The sequence below is a fragment of the Lygodium microphyllum genome, chromosome 5, assembly GCF_053477565.2.
Source record: "Lygodium microphyllum isolate KBCC chromosome 5, Lygodium_microphyllum_v1.1.10, whole genome shotgun sequence".
NCBI classification, from domain to species: domain Eukaryota; kingdom Viridiplantae; phylum Streptophyta; class Polypodiopsida; order Schizaeales; family Lygodiaceae; genus Lygodium; species Lygodium microphyllum.
This window is the reverse complement of record NC_141139.1, coordinates 23402650-23428209: the sequence shown is the minus strand read 5'-3', so window position 1 is coordinate 23428209 and position 25560 is coordinate 23402650. Positions and strand designations below refer to the sequence as shown.

Below are 25560 nucleotides of genomic sequence, written 5' to 3'. Positions count from 1 at the left end.
TTAGATTCTAACAAAAAGAGATTTAACCATCCTTATTTGTATCAAGTGCATTTTTAATGTGCCAGTTGCCTTACATACTGAAATCTTATTTTGAGCATGTGATTAAGATGATCATTATTAACATAGTGGGCTATTAAACAGAACAGGGTTGAGATTTTGAATGCATTGTATGCCATACATTTATGTGGTACCTGTGTGGTCTATCTGTCTGGAGTGGTTTCATATAGACAGCTTGATCCTGCTGTATATGTGACCATGCACATAAGCATCAAATAAAAGATTTGGAAACCGTGGACAGGTGCTGCTACATGGCCACTGATAGAAGGTGGAAAGCAAAAGAGAACAGAAGAACTTCAGAATGAAAGCTTATTTACACTCTTACAAGAGAGGAAAATGAGCAACCAAGCAACTTGCATGACCTGAAATGAAGTGTGTATATGAGAGAGCATGCTTGTGTATGCGAACACAACTCTGGATAGCCTAATATGGAAAGTGCCAAGAAAATTTTATGGCCATGGAGGGCATTTATTTGTTGAAGATGAGATGGGCATCATTGACTTCTCCTTTCACACTTTTGACATGTTGAGGTACCATGTGTGATAGACAACCACATTTCTCTCCATTATTTGTTCTTCTTATGGCAAAGGTGGATTGCTCGTCTTGAGGTCTGATGCTTTCATCATGTTCTCATGGTCTCATTTAGATAAGGGTGTGAGAGAGTGTGGCAGCAGTGGGCATTTGATGCTTTAATTTGGTGTTTTGCACGATTTCCTAGAGGCTTGCCACATGGCCTTGGGAGAGGCATACTTCTCACACTGATTAGACTGCATCTCAAATTACCTCTAACCGGAGAGGGGCATGTGTTGGAGATTTAGAGAGGGTATGTCAATGCAATATCCTAATGAGAGAGGGCATTTTGTGGTTGCTCTTCTTACGGTTTTTTGGGGTTATGGACTTGGTGGTAGTCAAGTTTTACTATCTATGTCTAACTGCTGTTTTGAGCCTCTACTGCAGAGAGACCTCATGATCGGCATGCTTGGATGATTCTCTCTAGCTAACTTATTGATTGTACTTGATTTAGATGAAAGAACCATCAGGCATCGATAATGCTCATGAGAGGAGTCCACATATGTTACATATGAAGCTTGTTTACCTCTTTTGTAACCTCGAAACATGATGACTTGGTCACCTATGAATTGAGAGAGGGTGTTACATGTTATTTTGGCACCTCATGTGTTCACATTGGTTGGATCACTTTTGGTTCTCATGCAGCACTCATTTGGGTTTTGCCCATATAAAACCAATCCTAGGTGCCACACTTTTACACTTGTACTTTGACATCTCATTGTGGGTGTTAGTAGTCATGTGTGTCTTGTATGGTCATCTCTTGCCTGTGAGCCTCAGTTTGAGTCAAACAAAGACATTAGGAGGTCTGACATTGTCTTTGTTTGTCATTTTATGTGTTTTAGACACTTTAGATGGAGGGCATATTAGTGTACTTCTTTTTGGGCACTTTTCGCCCTATTTAGGGTTTTGCCACTTTTTCCCTATATATTGGCGGCGTACCCTTCCACTTTCATTATCATCATTGATCCTTCGTGATCAGCCATCCCTCCTTATTCTCTCATCCCCCTACTACCGTTTGGGGTCCACACTGATGCGTAGAGCTATGTGTTGGGGCTGACTTTTGTAGCCTCGTACCTTCAGCCATTGCAGTCACATTGTTCCTTCTCTCTCCTGTATTCTCTCTTTGTCTCCTCCTCATGTTCACTTTCCTCTTTCTGTTACACAATCTCACATGGTATCACAGCTACGCGTGGGAGCCGAAGAACTTTAAGAGAAGTGTTTGTCCATGATGAAACTCGCCAAACAACATCCATACATGCTGTAGACCTTGTGTTTGGAGTCAAACAAGGTAGGGTGGCCTGTTTTCAGCCGTTTACAGTCTGCGTTTGATAGAGATTTGTTGCGTTACTCCTAGGCGGCCTCTGCCAGGTTGGGTGGCACCATTTTGCAAGTTTGGACTTGTGTTTCTTACAGGTAGCCCTCCTCCCTCTCCCCCCCCCCCCGTTATAGACCTTCATAGGACTTCAAGTCATAACCTGTCATGAGGCACAAAAAGGCACAGCAGAATGGCACACAAGATATATCAATAAGGAATCTTTGTATTCATGATATCAAAAGATATAATATTGAGGCACATCTTAGGACTACACCCTTGTGACACCGCACATGTGAGGGCTCACCATTGACCATAGGGAATCACATGTAGAGTAGAAACCAAGCAGAGCTCAGAGTCATTACTACTCCCTATATAGGTGTTTTTTGCTCCAACGCCATGGTATAGCTACAAAGCCCATATCCCTACGCTCATCCCCGCTTAATGAATTGCTCTCCTCAACAATCTAAGGGTGGTTTCTTGAATCATGCCGGGTTCTTAACATAGCTTATGCTATCAAGCTAGTCAGTGTCTGTTGGACTCCTTAGCGAGGTCTTAACGTAGCCTTTTCTATCAAGCTGACAACTTGACACCCAAAGGGACAACAAAAGACTATGATGAAGGTGGAAAAGCATTGAAGTTTGAGTCCTTAAGTGGTGTATAAGATAGGTTGAAAGCTTTGACTTTCATTTAGCAGTTTGATGCAGCTTTTTCAAGGGGGAACTTCACGGAGTCCTCGAAGATTCGAAAGGCAGCCACTTTCCTAAAAGGGAATGCATTACAGTGGTGGTTCACTCTTTTGATCCAAGGTAGAGCACCGTCAACGTGGGTACAATACAAGAAGGATGTGCCATCTAGATGGACAGGAGTGGAAATTTCAGCATTTGAAAAGTTGAAGGAAAAGATGACTTCGGATCCTGTGCTTGTGTTGCCCGATCTAAGGAAGTCATTCATAGTTCAATGTAATGCATGTGGTAATAGCATTGGGACTGTCCTTATGCAAGACGGCCAAGTTGTGGGTTATGAGAGCCGAATTCTCCATGGTGCAGAAAAGAACTTGTAGGTCTATGAGAAAGAGCTCTTGGCTGTAATTCATGCATTGTCTATGTGGAAACATTATTTGTTGGGAGCTGATTTATCAGTGTAGACAGACCATCACACTTTGAGGTACTTTCTAATGCAGACAAAGTTGTCAGAGAAGTATATGAGATGGGCAAATTTTCTCACTATGTTTCATTTTCAGATTGTACATATTGATGGTAAAAAAAATGTTGTGGCTGATGTATTGTCACATAAGCCACAAATTTCAGCCGTCAGCATGGTTTATCACACCGAGTTGGATGCCGTTACAGTCTGCGTTTGATAGAAATTTGTTGCGTTACTCCTAGGCGGCCTCTACCAGGCTGGAGGGCACCATTTTGCAAGTTTGGACTTGCGTTTCTTGCAAGTAGCCCTCCTCTTCCCCTCCCTGTTATAGACCTTCACGAGACTTCAAGGCATAACCTATCATGAGGCACAAAAAGGCACAGCGGAATGGCACTCAAGATATACCAATAAGGAATCTTTGTATTCATGATATCAAAAGATACAACATTGAGGCACATCTCGGGACTATATCCTTGTGACACTGCACATGTGAGGGTTCACCATTGACCATAGGGAATCACATGTAGAGTGGAAACCAAGCAGAGCTCAGAGTCATTACTACTCCCTATATAGGTGTTTTTGGCTCCAACGCCATGGTATAGCTACAAAGCCCATACCCTTACACTCATCCCCGCTTAATGAATTGCTCTCCTCAACAGTCTAAGGGTGGTTTTTTGACTCATGCCGGGGTCTTAACACAGCTTATGCTATCAAGATGGTCAGTGTCTGCTGGACTTCTTAGCGGAGTCTTAACGTAGCCTTTTCTATCAAGCTGGTCAGTGTCTGCCGCACTACGACTTGGGAGTCTTAATACAACTTATTCTATCAAGTTGGCCAGGGTCCACCCATCTAGACTTCATTCTTTTATTATTTTTGCATTCAAAAAGGATTTTTTAATTAGAATTAAAAAATTCGTAGGTTTAGTAAAGTAAAAGGGATTATTTTAAGACCACCCTAGACTCAATTACATTTGAAGAGTGGAGGTTTCGTAGTTCTAACTTGAGGTGGCTTGTCGCTTATGGATTTGCATGCCAAGCTTTGTAGGTGTGATTCCAAGTTGTCGTGCTGTTGGGGTCAAGGCGTGGTAGCATGGTTGTAGCCATGTTGTGCCATGCCTTAAGGGAGGCAGTCCATTGCGTTGCTCCTTGCTCCATTCCTCTCTTTCTTTGTGTTGTTACCTTGGTACTTGGGGACTTGGGTCTCTTGGTTCGTTTGCCAAGACGCTTTGCCCTTATTGCCAAGTCAAGAACTTGGGCTGTTTTCCTTGGCCTCCTTGCTAGATCTTTCTTGCTTGCCTTGAACTTAGACGAATCGGTTGGTTCAACTTGCCTTCTCGCACGGAAGGTGCGGTCTTGGTGCATGGCACCTCTTTGGCTCTTCTTAGCCTCATTTAAAGTGGAGGTTCTTGGAGAGGAACGGACTAAGTTGTCATACTTAGACCGGATTTTGGTTTGCAGAAGTAGAGGTATCTTTTAAGTTCTTGGGGTGATGCCCATATGGATGGTGCTTGGTGTGTCACGGATCCATAGGATCGGATGACAACTCCTTGGCACTGCTTGCGGCCTGAATGCTGAGATCTCAATCTTTACCAGCATTGAGTATGGTTCTAAGGGGTTTCATAGTCCAAAGACATTCATCTTAAGAGTGAGTTGGAGGATTCTCCAAGACTCAACTAGCAAGATTCCCTTCCATGGCACTAAGTTGCCTTGATTGGACCATATTGCGAGCACTCTCTCATGCTCTCCCTACTTTGAGGCTTTGTCCTTTGGCTCGTTTTGTCCTAGCTCATAAGGGTTTTCCTCTTCGGGTTCAAAGGCATAGTCAATGACTCCATTGCTGAAGTGCACTTGGTTCCTACTTTGATCCGAGTTGGCTGTGGGATGGGATGTGGCCTTGGATCAAAAGCTTGGTTTGCTTCGTCCTTAGCCACGAGTTTAGCATGGGGGGTTTTGGAGGCATCTTTATTCTTATCTCTCACCTTGGCTCTAGCGGCCTGCCTCCGTTTCTTGGCGTTTGGCCTATCTTCTTTCTTTGGCTTCCTAGCACTCTATACTCATTCTTTTAACTTGCTTTCTCTATCTCTTTCTACTTGCTCAATCTTTTCCTAACTTTCTTCTTGATTTCTTCTACTTGTTTCCTTATATCTTGCTCTAGCTTTTCTCTCTTCTAGTTTCTTTCTAGCTAACTCTACTTGCTCTTCTATCTCTTTTCTTCTCTTTTCTTGTCTCATATTTTCTTTGATCTTCTCTATGGCTCCATCTAATAAGTCTTTTTCTTCTTCTTTCATATCATCTTCTTTTGTCTCATCCCATATTTGCGTGATTCTCTCCTTCAACTCTTTTCCTAGACTATCATCATTGAATTGTGAGGGTTTGGCTGATTGTTGGGGTTGGGGTTGTCGGGTCAAGGTGTTCCAAGATCTAGGCTGAGCTCCTCCTCGCCCTTTGCTTCTTCTATGGTTTGTTGGGGATTTGACCTGAGCTCATCCTCCCCCTTTTCTTATTTCTTCTCTTCTAATTCCTCTCTTCTTTCTTTTCCTTCGCCTATATCATAATCTAAAGTAGAAATGTTAGCTCCATGTGGCAACATGTGCCTCATAAGAGGGCGCCAACCTGGCCTCACCCTCACTCTCAATTGGTGGAGGTGTTCTAAGATCAGTATCGAGCTTATCCTCCTCCTCTTCTTCTAACGCTGTTTCTTTATTCAATTGGGCTACAACCTGTGGGTGCAGTGGTTCATCCTTTTGACATATCCACCTTGCTTTATCTTGTTTTTTGTATCCTAACTCCATCATAATATTTTCGATCTTTGAACTCACATCCATTTTCGATCCTTCTCCCTTCACATAATATTCCATCATTTCTTCTTCTCCTTGTACTCCTTCGGGTTAGCATTCTTTGAGATAGGGGTAGTTGGTGTAGAGGTATTCTCCTTCTGGGTGGTAGTCGATGGGAACATCTTTAGGGTAGTAGTTGTCAGAGTGAAGCAATGCGGAAGCGAATGACCGTGACAAAGAGTGAACAAAGAGAGAAGAGAGAGAGAGAAAGAGATAGTGAAACTAAAAAAATCTGCAGTGAAGAATGGTGTATAAGGATGCAAAATTATACACGAGTGCAGAGCAAAATATCTGCGCATGTCTCCACCACAAAGGACTATGTGCTTCATCCGAGCACGAAATACGGGATTCTTTGCCAAGGCAATGCAACTCTCATTGTCGCACCGCAAAATAGTAGGACAAGTTTGGGGGTAGCCAAGCTCCTCCAACAACCGCCGAAGCCACACAATCTCACATGTGGTAGAAGACGCAATCCGATACTCTGCTTTTTGCTACTACAAGAGATAGCACCAACATCCAAGGTAAAACAATAACCTGTAGTAGACCGCCTTTGATCCACATCGCCAGCCCAATCTGAATCACTCCAACCTGTAAGAACAAGATCTGAAGCACTTGTATCTGCTGGATAGAAAATCTCAAGGTTGGAGGTTCCCCTCAGAAACCGAAGTATCCTTTGAGCAGCCTGACAATGCACATGCTGAGGGGCACTCATGAACTCAGCCAAGAGACCTACAACAAAACATAGATCAACCTGTGTGTTGAGGAGCCAAATCAACGATCCAATCAGTTGACGGTAGCAGGTAGCATCTGCCAAAGGAGAATCTACGTGTGAAGTGGCCTTCCAGTTCGAATCCATAGAAGTAGAAATGGACCAACAATCCTCCATCTCAAAACTCACCAAGAGCTCCTGTACATATCTTTGTTGAGAGATGAAAATCCCCCTCTGAGACTAATAAATCTCGTGGCCCAAAAAGAAATGGAGAAGTCCTAAATCGGTCATCTCGAACTTCTGATGTAGTTGACTTCCTGGGTATGATCACTTGTAACAATCAAGTCATCAACATACAAAACAAACAACACACGACCACCCTCGGAAGTGTGCACATAAAGCTGCGGATCAGCCCTAGAGCGCCGATATTCCAACTTGGCTTGGAGAAACGAATCAATCTTCTCGTTCCAAGTGCACGGAGCCTTCTTTAGGCCATACAAGGGCTTCTTTAACTTGTAAACCTTTCCATCTGAGGAACCAAAGCCAGGAGGCTACTCTACATGGAGCTCCTCCTTCAAATCACCATTCAAGAAGGCTGACTTCACATCCAACTGAAAAATAGGCCATCTCCTATGACTAGCCAAGGTAAGAATAGCACGAATAGTCTCCATGCGAGTTGTATGGGCAAAAGTATCATTGAAGTCAACACCTGGGCGCTGTGCAAAACCTTTAGCAACAAGGCAAGCCTTGTGCTTGTTCAAAGAGCCATCACTATATGGTACTTGGACTTAAAGATCCATTTGACACCAATCACCTTATGAGAGGGACGAGGCACAAGGAACCAAGTGCCATTCCGCTCAATAGCCTCCAACTCAGCTTCCATCACCTTCCGCCAATGATCAGATTGTAAATCCTCCTTCACTGATGTAGGCTCTCTATCCTGCATAACATGGGACATCAAACAATAGTTAGAGCAAACAAGCTCCGTAGAATGTGCTTGGTGCCTCCGCAACCTCCGTGGTCCATCTTGCGGTTCCTACTCCTCAGGGACCCCCTTGATCCTTGAATCTCAGAGTGTGTTATGGGCCGAACAAGGAGGAGACCGGATCTCTCCTCGTTGCTCTCCATCTACTGAAGACTCACGTGTTGTGCTAAGAAATGCACTTAGCCACTTAAACAGCCCCAAAACATGCTTATTTTAGGCTTATTTTAGCCAAAACCCTAAAATGGGAAGTGGATCGAGAGAGTTAAGTGGGAGAGGATCTAGAACCCTAATTTTCTATAAATAGGCAGTCAGCCCTCCACTCTTCTCTAATCTCGTTTTTGCAGATTTCAGGTGTTTCAGCTTGCTGCCCACACCCCGTTCGCAGAGGACATCTCAACCGAAGCTGTCCATTGCTGTCTCCATCAGTTGGCGCTTGATTTCCAGTACTCTTCACGCAGTTTGGAGTTGATTCCAGCCAGGCGACTGATGTTCCTGTGCAGACCTGTTGCCGTACAGCCTGCCACGTCATCACAGTCTTGCTGCCTACGTTTTTAGTCTTTCTCTCTCTTGTAGGTTGTCTTGCATGTGTTTTTAGTCTTTCTCTCACCTACTGCCTACGTTTTTAGTCTTTCTCTTGCCTATGTTTTTAGTCTCTCTCTTTTCTGCAGGCTGTCCTGCTTGCGTTTTCAGTCTTTCTCTCACCTGGTGCCTACGTTTTTAGTCTTTCTCTCTCCTACAAGCTGTTCTGCTTGCGTTTTTAGTCTTTCTCTCACGTGCTGCCTACGTTTTTAGTCTTTCTCTCTCCTCACTATTGTCTGCATCAGATTTAGCTTCTCATTGTTGTGTTTGTTGGTGTTCGACATTCGGAGGCTGCCTTGCTGCGATTCGGGATCCGTTTAGAGTACGACACGCTCTCTAGCTCATTATCCCTGCCTTGATCCTTGAGATACAGGAGTTCGAGGTTCAATATTCATTCACTACATAGTGTGTTTGCTGCATGAGCATCGTATTATTCAGTAGTTATATCACTTCATTTATTTACTGTGTTCATTGTCTCTGAGTTACCCTAACCCTAACTGTGTTCTTTTATCAGTCTGCTCTTTGTCGTATGGTTTCCGTTTATGTTTATCTGTTTTCTTTATATGGTATTAGAGCTTGGTACTCTCTGAGAAACCTAGGCCTTTGATCTGAAAGCTCTACACTAGAAGTAAGAACTATAGTAGGTTCAAATGACTTCGAACACAACACCGATTCAGTCTCCAAATCCAACTATGCCGAGAACCGAGCGAGAGTGGGCCGATCAACTGACTCCACAAAGTTCCGACATGGTGGAAGACACTTTTGATTACATGGATGAAAAGCTAGGTAAGTTGACCTCTGAAGAATATAAGCTTATCAGAGCTTATAGACGAAAGAAGATTAAGGAGCTCGATTGAAGAATTGCCCTTCAAGAAAAGCTTCTAAATGAAGGTATGCATGAATTTCTCTCTTCAGATATTGCGTATAAATCTAATGATGTTGCAGGGCCGTCGAGACCTTCATCAAGGATGGGCCCCCCTCTTGGAGAACAAGACCCGGAGTATGTTCCTTTCTTTCATCCTCTTCTGTCCACTTCGGTGCAAGGTACTTTAGATTCGTCTTTTGTTCCTCCTTTTACCTCTTCTGCTTTGCAATATTATGGTAGAGATCATGTGGGAGAAAGAGTCCAATCTGTTGACTACAAAAAATGTCCTCTTGAGAACCAATTCCTATATGTTAACACCTGTCGTGGGGATTATAAGAAAAAGCCAGGTACCTCTTTTTCTATCCTTCTTTATTTTCCGTCTACTTCACAAAACCAGAATGAATTTGATGTTCCTTTTTCTTCATTGTATAGTGTATCATCATCTTCACATTTTCATTTCCAATCATTAAATGATAAATATTAACAAAATGCATCTGCATCTCATACACCTCATTTTCAAAATCCACCCATCCCATCACATTCATATGTTGCTTTTCCACTTCCATTCACACCATTCACTTTTCCATTTCAGACACCTTATGTCGCACCCCACATGACATCGAGGGGTTATGGAAACATAGGCACATCTTTTAGAACCTCATCCTTATCTCTGTCGGGTGGTGTTCCACCTACTTCACATACACTTTTGGAATCATTGCAACCTGGGTATCCCCCCCAGTCTCTCCCGAGTATGGATCAATTGACTCCATAGTTTGCCTCCGTGGCTTTACCTAGTGGACCTTCTAGTTATACTACTGTGCCCTAGCCTCACTTTGGACAAGGCTTCCATGTCCCAATGCCTCCACCTACACCGGCACCTTATGGAAACATTCATATTTCAGTGTCTTTGCCTCAATCGGCACTCATTGGACACTCACAGCCTACTTCTGTCTACCCATCTTTTCCCCCTCCTCCTTCTTATCAGACTCATCCACCTCCACCATCTTACCCTCCACAATCTTATCCCCCACATCCATTTTATCCTACCTACTCGATACCTCATGGTTCTAGCTCATCTTCTGCCAAGTATGCATTTAATAACAAGAATCGTTTTAACGGGTCAAACTTTACTACTTGGTCGAACTTGATGAGACATGTCATTGACTCCCACAACCTATGGGATCTTGTGCAGGAGTTGGAACCCCAACCCAGTCCCGCATTTGTTCCATACGAGGTTGTCTGCTCATGGAAGGCTAGGAATGTCTCCGCTATTGTCGAGCTGATGCAAGGCTTATTGCTTGAGTTTCATTCTGAGCTTCAGCATTTTGACTTAGCGTCAAAGCGATGGGTACACTTGACTGACCGCTATGCGGCTCGGGATAGGACCCATCGTATTAATCTTGACCATGAGCTTCAGCTTTTCAAAATCACTGACCAGGATGACTTGAAAGCCAAGTTGGTTGAGTATCGGTGTCTGTCCACTGAATTCTCCACTACGGGGACTCCTAAGTCCTCTGACGATCAGGTCACATTGTTCCTAAACAAACTTCCCAGGAAATACTTCAATTTTGTGGAAGCCATAGTTTCAAAACCTGGCATGCCTACATTCTATAAATTTGAGTATTAGCTGTTGCGTTACGAACGGTTGTTCGATCAGTTTCATATGAATTTCTCTTCAGAGGGAGCTCTTATTACTCATTCTCAAAAAGGGCAACAAGGGAAGGGAAAACAAAACCAAACCTTCACTCAAAATCAAAATCAAAATCAAAAGCGAAATCCATCCAGGGAATCACAAGGAACATCCCAATCTCTCAAACTTGGGTGGTAGCATATACCCTAAGAAAAATAGGTATTGTCAACATTGTCAAAAGGTTGGCCATTTTGACGACGAGTGTCGATCAAAGACAAGAGACACATCACCAAAACCTAAGTCTTAGACCCCCGCCCCTCAGTCGGGCAACCCCCAGTAGGGGAAGCAGGGTGATGGCAAGGGGCAGTTTAAAGGTCAGACTCATACTGCCACCGCTCAGCCATCTCAGTCGACAATATTCTCAACTCCAGCGGACTTGTCTGACTGGTTTGCAGAGGCCCACATCGTCTCCATAGAGACATTAGATGCAAGTCTCGTCCACATCTGTGAGTTGCCTCCTGATGAGGTTACTGCAAAGGCCCACTCGTCATAGCCGAGTACTTCAGCTCCTGTTTGGATTGTGAATAGTGGAGCTACACATCATATGACTCCTATAGCGGACATTTTCCGTTCCCGAGCCCCTGCAGCTGGACGGATCCGCGTAGGAAACAACTCCTCAGTCAAGATTCAGGCTCAAGGTTGCGTCGGTTTTGCCACTGACAAGGGTCCGGATTTGGCTCCGTTGGACAATGTATATCATGTCCCTCAGCTTAGGGTGAACTTGTTATCTATTCAACAGCTTTGCCGGTTGGGGTGAGCGGTTTTCTTTACAACGACTACAGTCGAGATGCTTGACTCTCAAGCTGGTTTAGTGATTGCTTGTGGTGAGGCACAGCCTAATAGCCTATACCACATGAGTCACTTTTTGACTGAGCCAACAGCCGAGGACTCCATGTTTCATAGCTTCCAGGGCTTAGCCACATCTCGGGAGCCTACGAACAATGAGCATCTTTGGCATTTTCGCTTAGGGCATCTTGGTTATGACTCACTTTATGAGTTGTTACACCGTGAGCTGGTTGAGAGCCTTCCATGCCTGAAGCTAGCTCGAGATGTCTGTAAAGCTTGTCAGCTCGGGAAGCAGCACCATACCCCATTTCTTCATCAGACCTCACATAGAGCTGAGGCACCTCTTAGATTGATTCATGTTGATCTTTGTGGGTCGACATCCACTGCTGCCTTGAACGGCGCACTGTATTTCTTTTTGATAGTGGATGATCATTCTAGATACATGTGGGTGTACTTCCTCAAGCATAAGTCCGATAATTTCACATACTTTTGTGCTTGGGTGCTACTGGCTCATAACCAAACTGGTCTCGTGTTGGTTGCATGAGGAGTGATAGCAGTGGTGAGTTTATCTCCCACGAGTTCTCCGAGTTTCTACAACAACATGGCATTTCTTGCCAGCTCACCACTACCAACTTCCCTTCTTAGAATGGAGTCGTAGAGCATAGGAACTGGACAATCATGGAAATGGCACGCTCTATGCTATTTGTAGCAGAGCTTCCTGAGTGCCTTTGGGTCGAGGCTGTTAACACTTAGGTGTATATCCTTAACCAGTGCCCGACTGCGGCTCTTCCTTAGAAGACCTTGTATGAGGCATTCTTTGGCTCTGGGCCTGTTATTTTCCACTTCAGAGTCTTCGGGTGTCGTGCATATACACACATGCCTGATGACAAGATAGGAAAGCTCACTCCCCAAGTTGATCTCCTTATTTTTGTGGGATATTATTTTGAGGCGAAAGCCTATCGTTTGTTCGATCCTTGGATGAACAAGGTGATTGTTAGGCGGGATGTCGTCTTTGACGAGAGGGATATTGTGCAGTCTTTTGCACCGGATTCCGATCCGATTCCTTCTTCCATATCATTGGAGATCATGCCTACTAAGCTTGGTCTGCTTCCCGCTCTTGACCTTCCCGCAAATTCTTCAGTTCCCAGGCCTCCTTTATGAGACCCGTTACCTCGTTGGTACCAATAGACCATGCGGGATTTGGGGATCCTACCACTAGATTCCACCCCGGAGGGACCTAGAGAAGATCTATCCGGCTTGCTTCTTAGACATCATTTGTGTCGCTATTTATAGCTGATTACATATCGCATTCTGAGCCAGATACATGGCAGGGGGCTCTTCAGCACCCTCAATGGTGAGCGGCCATGGAGAAGGAGCTAGAGAGTATTGACCGAAATGTTACTTGGACATTGGTGGATCGTCTAAGCCACAAAAAAGTTATCGGGACAAAGTGGATTTTTAGAACTAAGCTAAAAGCTGATGGGACTTTAGCCAAGTGCAAGGCTTGCCTTGTAGTGTAAGGGTTTCGATAGAAGCACGGCATTGATTATGAAGAGACCTTGGCCCCTACTGCACGGTTGACTTTCTTTCGGTTGCTACTCGCGCTAGCCGCTCACCACGGTTGGCCGATACATCAGATGGATGTCAAAAGTGCCTTTCTAAATGGTTTTCTCGAGGATGAGGTCTATGTGGAGCAGCCACCAGGCTTTCCTTCGGGAAACCCAAGGAATAAGATATTCCACTTGCATAAAGCTCTTCATGGGCTCAAGCAGGCGCCGCGGTCTTGGTTCCATAGGATGGATGAGTTCTTACAGACTCATGGATATCATTCTACCCCTTATGGGTTATATGTTCGATCTACTACAGAGGGGCTTAGCTATATCCTGCTATACGTTGATGACTTACTCATCACAGGTTCAGATTCTGCTGCCATAGCGAAAATTCACGCTAAGCTTAAAGCTACATTTGAAATGACAGACCTTGGTTTGTTGTTCTATTTTTTGGGGATGGAGGTAGTTCGTTCTAGGGGCTATATTTTTGTGTCACAGTAGAAGTACACACTTCAGCTCGTGGAATAGTACACTACAAATCAAACACGGCCAATCGCCATGCCTCTTGATCCTACTATCCACTTGTTGAAGGATACCCTAGGACAGCCCTTCGACGAACATACCTATCGCTTTGTTGTAGGAAAACTTCTTTGGTTAATTCACACTAGGCCAGATTTAGCTTACTCAGTTAGCATACTCGGTTAGTATTTCACAGCACCTAGGATGTCACATTGGATTGCATGTCCTCGTGTGTTGCGTTATTTACGGTGTACTTATTCTTATGGCCTGACATATGGTTTTGGTTTATGTTTGCAGGGGTACACTGATTCTAATTGGACAGGAGATCCTGACACCCGGTATTCCCATGGCGGCTCTCTCTTTACCTTAGGCACGACTCCCATTTCTTGGTCTAGCCGTAAGCAGGAGATGGTGGCGACTTTCTCGGCTGAGGCTGAGTACCAAGCTCTCTTCGATGGCACCACCGAGGCCATCTAGCTGAGGAGTTTACTGGCGGTACTTCATTTTTCTTGTGTCTCTTCCACAATTGTCTATTGCGACAACCAGATTGCCATTGCCCTTGCGGGCAATTTGATCATCACACCACGGATGCAGCATGTGGGAGTCCACTTTCACTTTTCTCGAGAGCAGGTTGAGCTAGGCACGATTCGCCTAGAGTTTGTGCCTTCATCAGATAATTTTGTAGACATTTTGACCAAAGCGGTCAACCGGCCGGTTCTTCAGTACTTGCTTTCCAGGATCGACTTGGGTACACCCTCCCCTACTTCTTTAGCTTGAGGGGGAGAGGGTGCTTCCCTCTTGCTTTCCCTTCCAGTTTGAGACGAGGCGGCTTCTACTCTTGATTGTGACAGTGATGATGCTTACAGTTTTTAGATATTACATTCATTTATTCTTTTGTATTGTATTATAGACATTTCTAACTTTATCCGCACTGTCACGATGACCTGATTGTAAAAGGGTACTTGGACAAGTGAACAATTCTCCTGCGAGGGCACTATCCAAGTGGCACTGTTGCATAGCATATTGCATGAGCATGACATTTTGCATCTTCCTTTGCATTACCCCATGCATTGGCATTCTGTTCATGTAAACATGCATTTGTGCGCATTAATCCCTCTTCAGTCTTTTGGAGTGGTCGACTCTGGGATCCACCATATTCGTGGCATAACACATGGCAATTCTCCTAAAGGCAGTTTTCCTACCCTTGCTTGCTTTGCTTGTCTTGCTAAGCCCACTATCATCTTTTCACCACATGATTGGCACACACACACACACACACATACACACATTTATCATCCTTAGGCACTTATCCTAGTCAGTGTAAGGGACTTGCTTACTAGTTTTGTAAATGACTTGGGTTTAAAACTCTCTTTATCTTTTCCTATCTGTCACTTAATTGGTAGTTGTCCCTATATTTTTTATGTATTTTCAAAACACTTTTCAAAAAAAAAAAAAAAACAGTCAATTGTTGTTTCCATCTGCCTTTATAGGACTTGGTAGGCCCTTGGACAGCCACTGAGCACCCTTGATCTGATGCCCTGGCCTTTCTAGGGTGATCACTTGGGCTCCCTTGGTAAGATAACCATCGTCTCTGTAGTCTTGGTAGGCCACTGGGCAGCCGACGTGCACCCTTTGTCCGATGCCCTGGCTGCTTTGGGATGGGATGCCTTGGGGTAAATTAAAATTTAGGCTAGTCTACTTTTCTAGCCCTATTTTGGACGCCTGAGAGGGGATGTTGTGGTAAGAAATGCACTTAGTCACTTAAACAGTCCCAAAACATGCTTATTTTAGCCAAAACCCTAAAATGGTGAGTGAATCGAGAGAGTTAAGTGGAAAAGGATCTAGAACCCTAATTTTCTATAAATAGGTAGTCAGCTCTCCACTCTTGTCTAATCTCGCTTTTGCAGATTTCAGGTGTTTCAGCTTGCTGCCATACCTTGTTCACGAAGGACATCTCAGTTGAAGCTGTCCATTGCTGTCTCCATCAGTTGGTGCTTGATTTTCAGCCCTCTTCACACAGTTTGGAGTTGATTCCAGCCAGGCGACTGTTGTTCTTGTGCAGACTTGCTGTCGTATAGCTTGCCATGTCATCACAGTCCTGCTACCTACGTTTTTAGTCTTTCTCTCTCCTACCTGCACTTTTAGTATTTCTCTCACCTGTTGCCTACGTTTTTAGACTTTCTCTCTCCTGCAGGCTCTCTTGCTTGCGTTTTTAGTCTTTCTCTCACCTGCTGCCTACGTTTTTAGTCTTTCTCTCTCATACAGGCTGTTCTGCTTGCGTTTTTAGTATTTCTCTCACCTGCTACCTGCGTTTTTAGTATTTCTCTCTTCTCACTGCTGTTTGCTTATCAGATCCAGCTTCTCGCTGCTGCGTTTGTTGGTGTTCGACATTCGAAGGCTGCCTTATTGCGATTCGGGATCTGTTCGGAGTACGAGACACTGTCTAGCTCATTACCCCTACCCTGATCCTTGAGATACATGAGTTCGAAGTTCAGTATTCATTCACTGTATAATGTGTTTGCTACATGAGCATCATATTATTCAGTAGTTATATCACTTCATTTATTTATTGTGTTTATTGTCTCTAAGTTACCCTAACTCTAATTGTGTTCTTTTATCAATATGTGCTTTGTCGTACGGTTTATGTTTATGTTTCTGTGTTAGGGCATTTCTTTACATCGGGTATACCCACCAGCGGGATTTCCACTGGTGTGGCTGGTGGAAGAGAAAACTTGGAATCTGAAGAAGAATCTTCATAAAAAAGCTTTGGCTTCAAAGAAATTGTCTTGGGAGCCCAACTCTCCCCTGGATCTCCAAGTACGGGGTGTTCTTCACCCCCTTCTATGGCTGGAACTTCTACGAACCGCACATCTCGGCTTGTGTAGACATCCCACTTCATGGGATCATACAAGCGATAACCTTGGGATTGGGAGTTGTAGCCAACAAATACCTTGTCGTCGGGAAGCCGCCTCAAATTTGTCACATTGCGTCTTCGGGATGTGCACATAGGCATCACACCCAAAGATCCTGAAATAAGAGACATTAGGCCTAGTTCCAAAATAAGCCTCAAAAGGTGTCATCCTGTCAACGGCCAAAGTAAGGGATTGCCGTAGCCACTGTCTGGGTGCACAAAAACTAAGGTGTCTGTCGGTGCTCCATCATGGTGCGGGCCATCTCGATCACACTTTGGTTCTTCCGCTCCAAAATGTCATTCTCTTGAGAAGTGTTGGTATTAGCAAACTCTTGGTGAATGCCTCAATCTGCACAAAAACGAGCAAACTCATTAGAAACAAATTCACCACCCTTGTCAGATCGCAAGGTCTTCAATTTCCGGCCCAATCGGTTCTCCTCGAAGAGAAGCCAATCCTTGAATTGGGAGAAAGCCTCCAACTTCAGCGCCAAGAAGTAGGCCCACGTCATCCTACTGTAGTCATCTATGATCAACATGAAGTAGGAGCTTCCCTTCAAGGACTCATTCCTCATCGGGCCACAAAGATCCGTAGATACAAGCTCCATAGGTGATGTAGACCGCCTCGAAGCTTTGTTGGGAATCACATCCCTATGTTGCTTTCCACTAATGCAGGAGACGTATGGCTGCTAGCTTACCACTATGTTCGGCAAACCTCGAACAAGCGATCCTTGAGATGCCTTTCGAAGATACTCATAGTTCAGGTGGCCAAACCGAGCATGCCATAGCTCGGATTGTGTTTGAGAGATAAGAAGAAGAGAGGTAAGAGCGGAAGAAGACTTCAATTTGTAGATGCCATTCTCCTCATACCCTGAAGAGAGAACCTTCCTCGATCCACGATCAAGGACTTGAACAACATCACTATCAAACTCCACCAAGAGACCAAGAGAACAAATCTTATGTACCAAAAGCAAATGATACCCTAAACCTGGCACATGCAACACCTTGGAACCACGTCCATTTGAAATCAGCTACATCTCACCCCGTGCAGCAATAGACACAAAAGAGTTGTCTCCTATGAGAATCTGCCCACACGAAGGTCCCAAATGGGCAACACCAATTGTCGAAGGAGTCATGTGCCATGAGGCACCACTGTCCACAATCCACTCTCGAGCCTAGGAAGCTCTCATCATAGCATCAAAAGTCTTCGGTGAAGTGTTCTCAATGACTGCTAAGTGTAGAAAAGCAGCTGATGTGAGTGCAGCTATCGCTCCAGAATCCTTTCTGTCCTTCTTCTTGGTGTCCTTCTTGTCCTTGTCGGGGCAGTCCTTCCTCCAATGGCCAATCTTACCACAAATATGGCATGCCGATTCTTTCTCTTTGTCCTTTTTGGATTTTTTGTCCTCCTTTTGGTCCTTTTCCTTCTTCTGAGAGGCTTGATCAATCAATGCCTCCGATTTGGAAGCATTCTGTCCCTTCAACTATTCCTCTTGGTCCAAAACCATAGGAACTAACTCTTCCCAACGAAGAGTTGACTCCCACCGTGAAGCAATAAGAGTGGAATAAAAGGTACCGAATCGTGGTGGCAATTGGGACAATAAGGTGATTGCCATGTCTTCGGGGGAAATGGGCTTCCCCGCATTTTGAACTTGTATTTGAAGCTGCCGAAGCTTGTTGATGTGTTCCCGAAGTGAAGAAAACTTATTCACCGACAGGGTCCACATCTATATCGCCAAAGAAACCCTGTTCATAAGGGTCATCTGGTTGTACATCTGGTCAAGCTCCAACCATATCTCCCAAGCCACCGTCAAGTGCTCTATATGGGCTATCAGGGCTGTTGTATAAGATAGAAAAAGAAAAGAACGAATCCTGGCATTCAGCTTGTCCCAATGAGATTGGGCCTTGGTAAACTTCGCACGAGTATATGAAGAGAGTTTGGACTCATCTCTCACCGAGGGCCGGTTCATCTCCTCCATCACAAGCTCCGCCAAATCGTAAGACTCCAATATGGCCAACATCATCATACGCCAGATGCGGTAATTGTTGCACATAGCCTTGTGTCATGCTGAAAACTCCTCCTCAGATAGGTCCACCCTAGGTCAGTCCTTCAATGCTCTGATACCATGTCAGAGTGAAGCAATGTGGAAGCGAATGACCATGACAAAGAGTGAATGGCAAGAGAGAGAGAGAGAGAGAGAGAGAGAGAGAGAGAGAGAGAGAAAGAGACAGTGAAACGTAGAAAATCGGCAGTGAAGAATATTGTATAAGGATGCAGAATTATACATGGGTGCAGAGAAAATATCTGCGTATGTCTCCACCACGAGGACCTCGATCTCTGTCAGCCCCGAGTGCAATCTCTGTCACCAGCAGGCTGAGATCTGTCAAATACAAGTGTCGAAGTCTGCTGGAAACTCAGCCTCATAAAGGCTGAAAAGAATGCCTCAAAAATGACCTGTAATAACCAGGTTGGCTGCATTTAAAGCCGACTGCAGTTGGGACAGTCCGACTGCTGCCACGTGGCAGACTGGCATTGCTGACATGGCAGGAGACGATTCTCAACAGTAGTATCCATCTTTCAGGAGGGAATTCGTTGTAGAGGTATTGGTCTTCAGGGTAGTCTTCTTGGTAGTAGTCTTCTAGATAGTAGTCGGGGTAGTAGCCGTCAGCTCCTTGTTGGGGACAAGGTGTTCCAAGATGGATGGATCAAATGTGTGAATGCATGCATACATATACACAAACATGTCATGAGAAAATCATCATAGTTTTTGGGCCAATGGTGCACTCAAGAGATGTGTTGTAGAAGGCCCTTCATGAGACTCCCTATGATTACCTAAATTCTGCAATCAGATAACTTTCTGCTCGCCCAGAGTACCTCACAGAAGTAAGATTGGATAAAGTGAGGATGGAAGCAGCCATTAAACACAAAAAAGTGTACATTTCCTTATTTGTTCCTTTCTGTATGTAAAGAACCTCTCAAAGACACCCAAAGATGCCACACTCTTGTACATCCATCTTGATGTTTGTGGCCAGTGGGGCACTCAAGGGATGGGATGAAGACAATAAAGACATTCATGCATGCCGAGCCTTCTTGAGACCAATGTTGAGTCAAGAGAGAAAACGCTTCATGATATAAAAGAAAGGATTCGTAATATTACATATGGAGGCTTGTTTATATATGTCTAAAAGTACACCTTTTCACAGAAGGGGGAGGGGAGGATTGGTGGGCGATATGTTGTAGAAGGCCCTCATGACACTCCCTATGATTACTGAAATTCAACAATTGGATAAGTCTAATAGCATTAGTAACTTCTGCTCGCCCGGAATGCCTCACAGCTGTTACATTTTTTTATTTGTTCCTTTCTGTATTTTAAGAACCTCTCAAAGACACCCAAAGATGCCACACTGTTGTACATCCATCTTAACATGTTTGTGGCCAATGGGGCATTCAAGAGATATGTTGTAGAAGGCCCTTCATTAGACTCCCTATGATTACCAAAATTCTGCAATCAGATAACTTTCTGCTCGCCCAGAGTACCTCACAGCAGTAAGATTGGATAAAGTGAGGATGGAAGCAGCCACTAAACACAAAAAACTGTGCATTTCCTTATTTGTTCCTTTCTGTATGTAAAGAACCTCTCAAAGACATCCAAAGATGCCACACGCTTGTACATCCATCTTGACATGTTTGTGGCCAGGGGGGCACTCAAGGGATGGAATGAAGACAAAAAAGACATGCATGCATGCTGAGCCTGCTTGAGACCAAGGTTGAGTCAAGAGAGAAAAAGCTTCATTATATAAACGAAAGGATTTATAATATTACATATGGAGGCTTATATATGTCTAAAAGTACACCTTTTGAGTCCACTATCATAAATGCACCTTGGGTGTTTCCCATGCCAGACACACACATGCATGTGCACATGCACACATCCTTGTGTGTGATCACTCTAGGAGACCATATTTAACAACCATGCGATACTTGTGGGCTCCTAATGAGGGTGTATTCAAGCGATTAATGGGCAAGTTTTATAGCCAAACTGAGAGGAGAAGAACAATGACAAAAAACAGAAAAGCTATCAGTAGACTTTTAGTCTCCATTCCATTTCCTTTCCCCCCCCCCCCACACAGGCCAGCCCTGTGTTGTACCAGACAGTTCATGGCATTCCTTTGATTACCAAAATTCTGCCATTGGATAACTAATACCATTGATTACTTTCTGCTTACACAAAATATCATAGTTTAAGACTGGATAAGGTGATCATGGACTGGCAGTCATTAAGCATTTACAAAACTTTTGTTGAGCTGTCTTAATTTGGCACAAACTCTTTGTGAGGATTTCTAATAAAACCTTGTGTCTTGTTTTTAAAGTTGTCTCGATAAGGCTGCAACTCCGACAAATTCAGAGGAAACTACTCCCAGTCCATGGAAACTCTGTACTGTTACACAAGTAGAGGAAGTCAAGACACTAATCCGCATTCTTCCTATCTGGGCTACAAGCATAGTCTTCTCAACAGTTTACTCTCAAATGTCAACTTTGTTTGTGGAACAAGGAGAAGGCATGGATACATCATTGGGCCCCCATTTCAAGATTCCTGCAGCATCTCTTACTATATTTGATACTTTGAGCGTCATTGTATGGGTGCCTATCTATGACCGCTTAATTGTGCCAACTGTACGACATTACACTAGGCATGTCAATGGTTTTTCTCAGCTCCAACGGATGGGGATTGGATTGATAATTTCAATGGTAGCCATGATAGTGGCTGCTGTTGTTGAAATCAAAAGGCTGCAGTTAGCAAGGCGTCATGACTTAATGGATCCCACCTCTGACACAATTCCAGTTCCATTGAGTATTTTATGGCAGATACCACAATATTTCTTGGTTGGTGCTTCAGAGGTTTTCACATTTATTGGACAACTCGAATTTTTTTATGACCAGTCACCAGATGCTATGCGAAGCCTATGCAGTGCACTCTCTCTTGCAACAGTAGCTTTGGGAAATTACTTGAGCTCATTGCTCGTTACTATTGTTACAAAGATCACTGCCAAGCACCAGAATCCAGGATGGATTCCTAATGACAATTTGAATGTTGGCCATATTGACTACTTTTTCTGGCTGTTAGCTATGTTGAGCCTGATCAATTTCTTCTGCTATCTGGGCTGTGCACACTGGTACAAGTACAAACATGTTCATACCGATGACAAATCTGGGGCAGCATAACTTGCAGATCACTGATAACGTTTCAGAAATGTTCTCATTTCCCCATGTAATAACCAAATGTAAGGTTGGAAAAACTGACTTGAACATCTAGTGTAATTGATACGTATGATGGTTATATATGACATTTACACAGAGGCAACTAACTATGAAGCTTCATTTCTTTTCATCACCAAACTGTATACGAGTTCATAATCGGATCTCTGACATGCATACAGTCATACAGACTTCTAAAAGTGGCGTGATGATATTAAAACGAGTTCTACTATCTCTGAAATTTAACTGCCTAGATCTATTTTTGTGTATGCTTGATGACGTCCAATGGAGAGCAGAGACCAGCAATCAAAATCAAAAGGTTTACCAGTGGCCTAATGGCATTGCAATGAATTTGGATCAACGAGTATAGGTTTTGACTGGCAGTTGATAAGCTTCAGAGTTGTTAGCGAGACTAACAAGAAACTTGGAAGATACCTCTGATGATCCACAGAGAGTAGCACATTTCATGAAATACATCTGAAGAGAAATACTCCAGGTTAACCATGTACTTTGATTTTCTCCTAGTTAATAATCATTTTTCACAAAAGCGGTTACTTCACTTCTTGCTTTCTTTACCTTACACATCTACCTGTGTGTTCCTCCAAGAGGCTGCTAAAAGGCAATGCTCATGCGTCTTCCTGTGCACCCTTGATTTGTCTAGGAGTATGATTATGACGTCCTTTAAAATGTTTCAAACATACCAAAGGTGAAGCTAATTTTGGGCGTGCACATTCAAAAAACTTGCATCATACAATATATTCTAGCTCCTAACTCACTTTCAAGCTGGAACAAGGACACCTCCTATGAGGTACTTGTTCCAATTTCATTCAAATCCAAATATGGAAAGGGTTTTTGGAAAGGACCTCCCCCATAGGTGTTTTTGGGGAAAACCCTTGGTTTTGGAGGAAATTTGGAAAACCCCCATGTGGCCTAGAGTGGTTTCCAATTCTCTATCAAAACCATTCAAATGCCCCCTCCAAAAAACTGTACGAGAAGAGCTCCAATAATTACTTAATGCCATTGGAGGATATCCTCGTGTGACAAATCTATATCTATCTATATCTAATCTTCTATACTTGTATATCCAATTCCCCAAACCTATCACCAAACTTGACATATTTTACAATTTCTTCAACCTACCGCCAAACCTGACATATTTTACTATCCCCCACACGTGCCATCAAACTGACAAAGTCCTATGTGGCACATGTTCTATGCGAACCTTCGAGAACAAAAAATTATGATCTTATTTTCAAAAACTCTCAAAGTGTAGTAGACTCTCTAAACATCAACTAACACTCTCAAAAGAAAGCTCACAAGTTGAGTTGCTACTCTTTTTTTTTGTAATAGATAATTGTATTAATTATGAAAAAAAGTACAAGATTACAAAATGCATGATGGCTCTAGGCCATTGAGCATAGACCAAATACAACAGACTCAAAGTACAAAGGAACTAGATGGCCTAAAGGGAAGCTGAAGAAATTGCAGTGTGCCAAGAAAGCAAATCTTGTCTATGGAGAATATCCGCCAAGTCAAGCTACCAATGAAGGACTTTCAAGCCAACTATATGACTCTGCACTCTTGATGAAGCATCAAAGATGAATGTCTTCCTCATAGTCCATATGTGCCAGCAATCCCAAAAAACATAAAAAATGAAAGAGCACTTTCATATTGGCCTGTACAAGATCCACAAACTTGAGATATCTAGAGACCCAGTCTTTTGGAATCATCGATAGCCCAACTACTCAGAACCAGATGGTCAATAGTAGTGACCAAACTCCACACCACTGGGTTAGTAAGGAATTAATTGCAGGGGGTTTCTATAGATATCTGACAAAAGAAACAACCACCATTGGAAATCTGTCGCTTGGAGAGTGCATAGGCAAGAGGAAGAGCATCGATCAATATTCACCAAATGAAAACTTTGGATCTAAAAGGCGTTTTGTTAAGCCAGCCTATCATTACCACAGATTTCCATTGTGCTTGACCTTTATGGAGACCCCAAGTAGTGTTGCCCTTCTGAGTAAACCAATCCTTATCGCATATTTAAGCAAGTGGTATATTTGATTCATTGAAGCATGGCTCAAACGCAATCGACCCATTAATCATCCAATCTTGTGAAGGGATCTCTTGGTCTAAAGAGGGAAGAGGCTACATGGCCCGTAATAAAGAGGTTGAGATGGAGGAACACTAAAGTAACATTGAACTGAACTGAAAGACACGACAACCCCACTTGTAGGTAGAAGAGCATTAGCAATAGTAACCAATCCCAAGCATGCCATCCTATTCAACATTAGCATGTGTTCCTATTTGCCTTACCAAGTGAAAAGCTTTGAAACAACCAATACTTTAGCTCTCAAGGAGTTTGCCTACTCCCAATCCAGAGGTGGATGCCATGAAGATTTAAGGACTGATTTCTAGGAGTGGACAAAATGATTCAAAAGCATGGAAGACTTAAGATGAAGAATTTGTAGTATTAACCACGTGCCACCGTGAAGCAGAAATAGTGGTGTTCGTATGTTGAACACCTTAAGTCTCAAGGAAGAACTTCACAATCAAAGATCGGGGCTACATACCCCCGCACAAATCCTGGAATAGTGACCCGTGGAGAGCAATCATATGTGTCTCCAAATCCAAAACAGGCCCACCACCCATTCTTTTGGGAGTGCAAACACGGTGCCAGGAGATCTAGGATATACCCATCCATGTATAGTTTTTTTTCCAAAGCAAGGTCTGGATGGGTTGAGTAATTTCTGTAAATTAGACTTTGGCCAAGAAAGCAAGGGGAGGTAATATGAAACCATTGGTACCATGATTATCTGAGCTATTTTCAATCTTACGTGAAAAGGCCAAGCTTATGATTTCCCATACACAAACATATCCATAATGCATCACAATATCCAATTCATTAGTAGTCTAGGCAAGACTTCCACCGCCAAAGGATAGCCCAAATGCCTGAAGACAAAGCCTTTAAGCACAACCTCGCCTTGCTAGCCCAAGGCCTAAAGATCGCTCTCAGTGCAACTGATAAGGGCCGATTTAGATGCAATAATGTGGAGCCCCAAAGAAAGGGCAAATAAGTCCCATGTATGCATTGATTTTCATATATTATTAGGATCAGCCTCCTTGAGAAACATGAAAGTGCCATCACGAAAACTTGGCCAACCAACTGCTCCTGTGAAGGGAGAGAGAGTCTAACCACCTCACCATCAACTTCCAAGCCAAACAACATAGTTAAAATGGGATGAGTGGCCAAGGCACAAAATAAAGGATTCAATGGGGAATACTGCTTAACAAACTGGTGGAGGGCAAAGGGGTCTATGGTGCCACCATTGAGTAGAACTCTTGAAGAGGAGTCCTCATCATTGATAAAATGATAATAAGTCATGCATTCTCAAATCAAATTACAAGCATTGCATTAGCTGACCCAAGAAAGGCCATTCCAAGTAACACCATATTAGGGAATTTGGGAATTTCCATGCACTTTGGGAACCCCCAATACCTTTATTATTTGACCACTTGGTCATCTTACTTAAAGGTGGAGTCTATCCTAAATGCCATATAAGCTACCTTTCCAAATTTCAATTTCAAATATGGATCAAGATTTAGCCACATAGTTATTTATCACTTATTTGAAATTGGGACTTCGTAATTTCCCAAATTGTCTAATTGAACTGTCATGATCTTTTGCTTTGTGTAGTGAGTATAATCTATCCCCATTTGGACATTCAAGATATTGTGTAGAATATTTTTTCCTTCAATGAATCTATACTATGCAGGATGAATAAGGTCCA

General features: G+C 43.4%; 1 protein-coding gene and 1 long non-coding RNA gene across 2 annotated transcripts in view; one reads left to right on the top strand and one right to left on the bottom strand.

Moving 5' to 3' along the window:
* Positions 1-22105, top strand: part of LOC148035608 (protein NRT1/ PTR FAMILY 8.2-like) — a 56101-nt gene extending 33996 nt beyond the window's left edge. The window contains exon 4 of the mRNA XM_087677573.1: positions 20881-22105. Within this exon, the coding sequence (XP_087533699.1) occupies positions 20881-21733 (853 nt within the window). The 3' untranslated portion in view covers positions 21734-22105. The remainder of the gene's footprint in view (positions 1-20880) is intronic.
* On the bottom strand, positions 198-22409 carry LOC148035607 (uncharacterized). Its single transcript, XR_015690847.1, has 3 exons — positions 22343-22409; positions 22092-22243; positions 198-315 (listed from the first exon to the last, which is right to left on the bottom strand). It is a non-coding gene; the product is annotated as an uncharacterized LOC148035607 (long non-coding RNA).
* Between the last annotated feature and the right edge of the window lie 3151 nt (positions 22410-25560).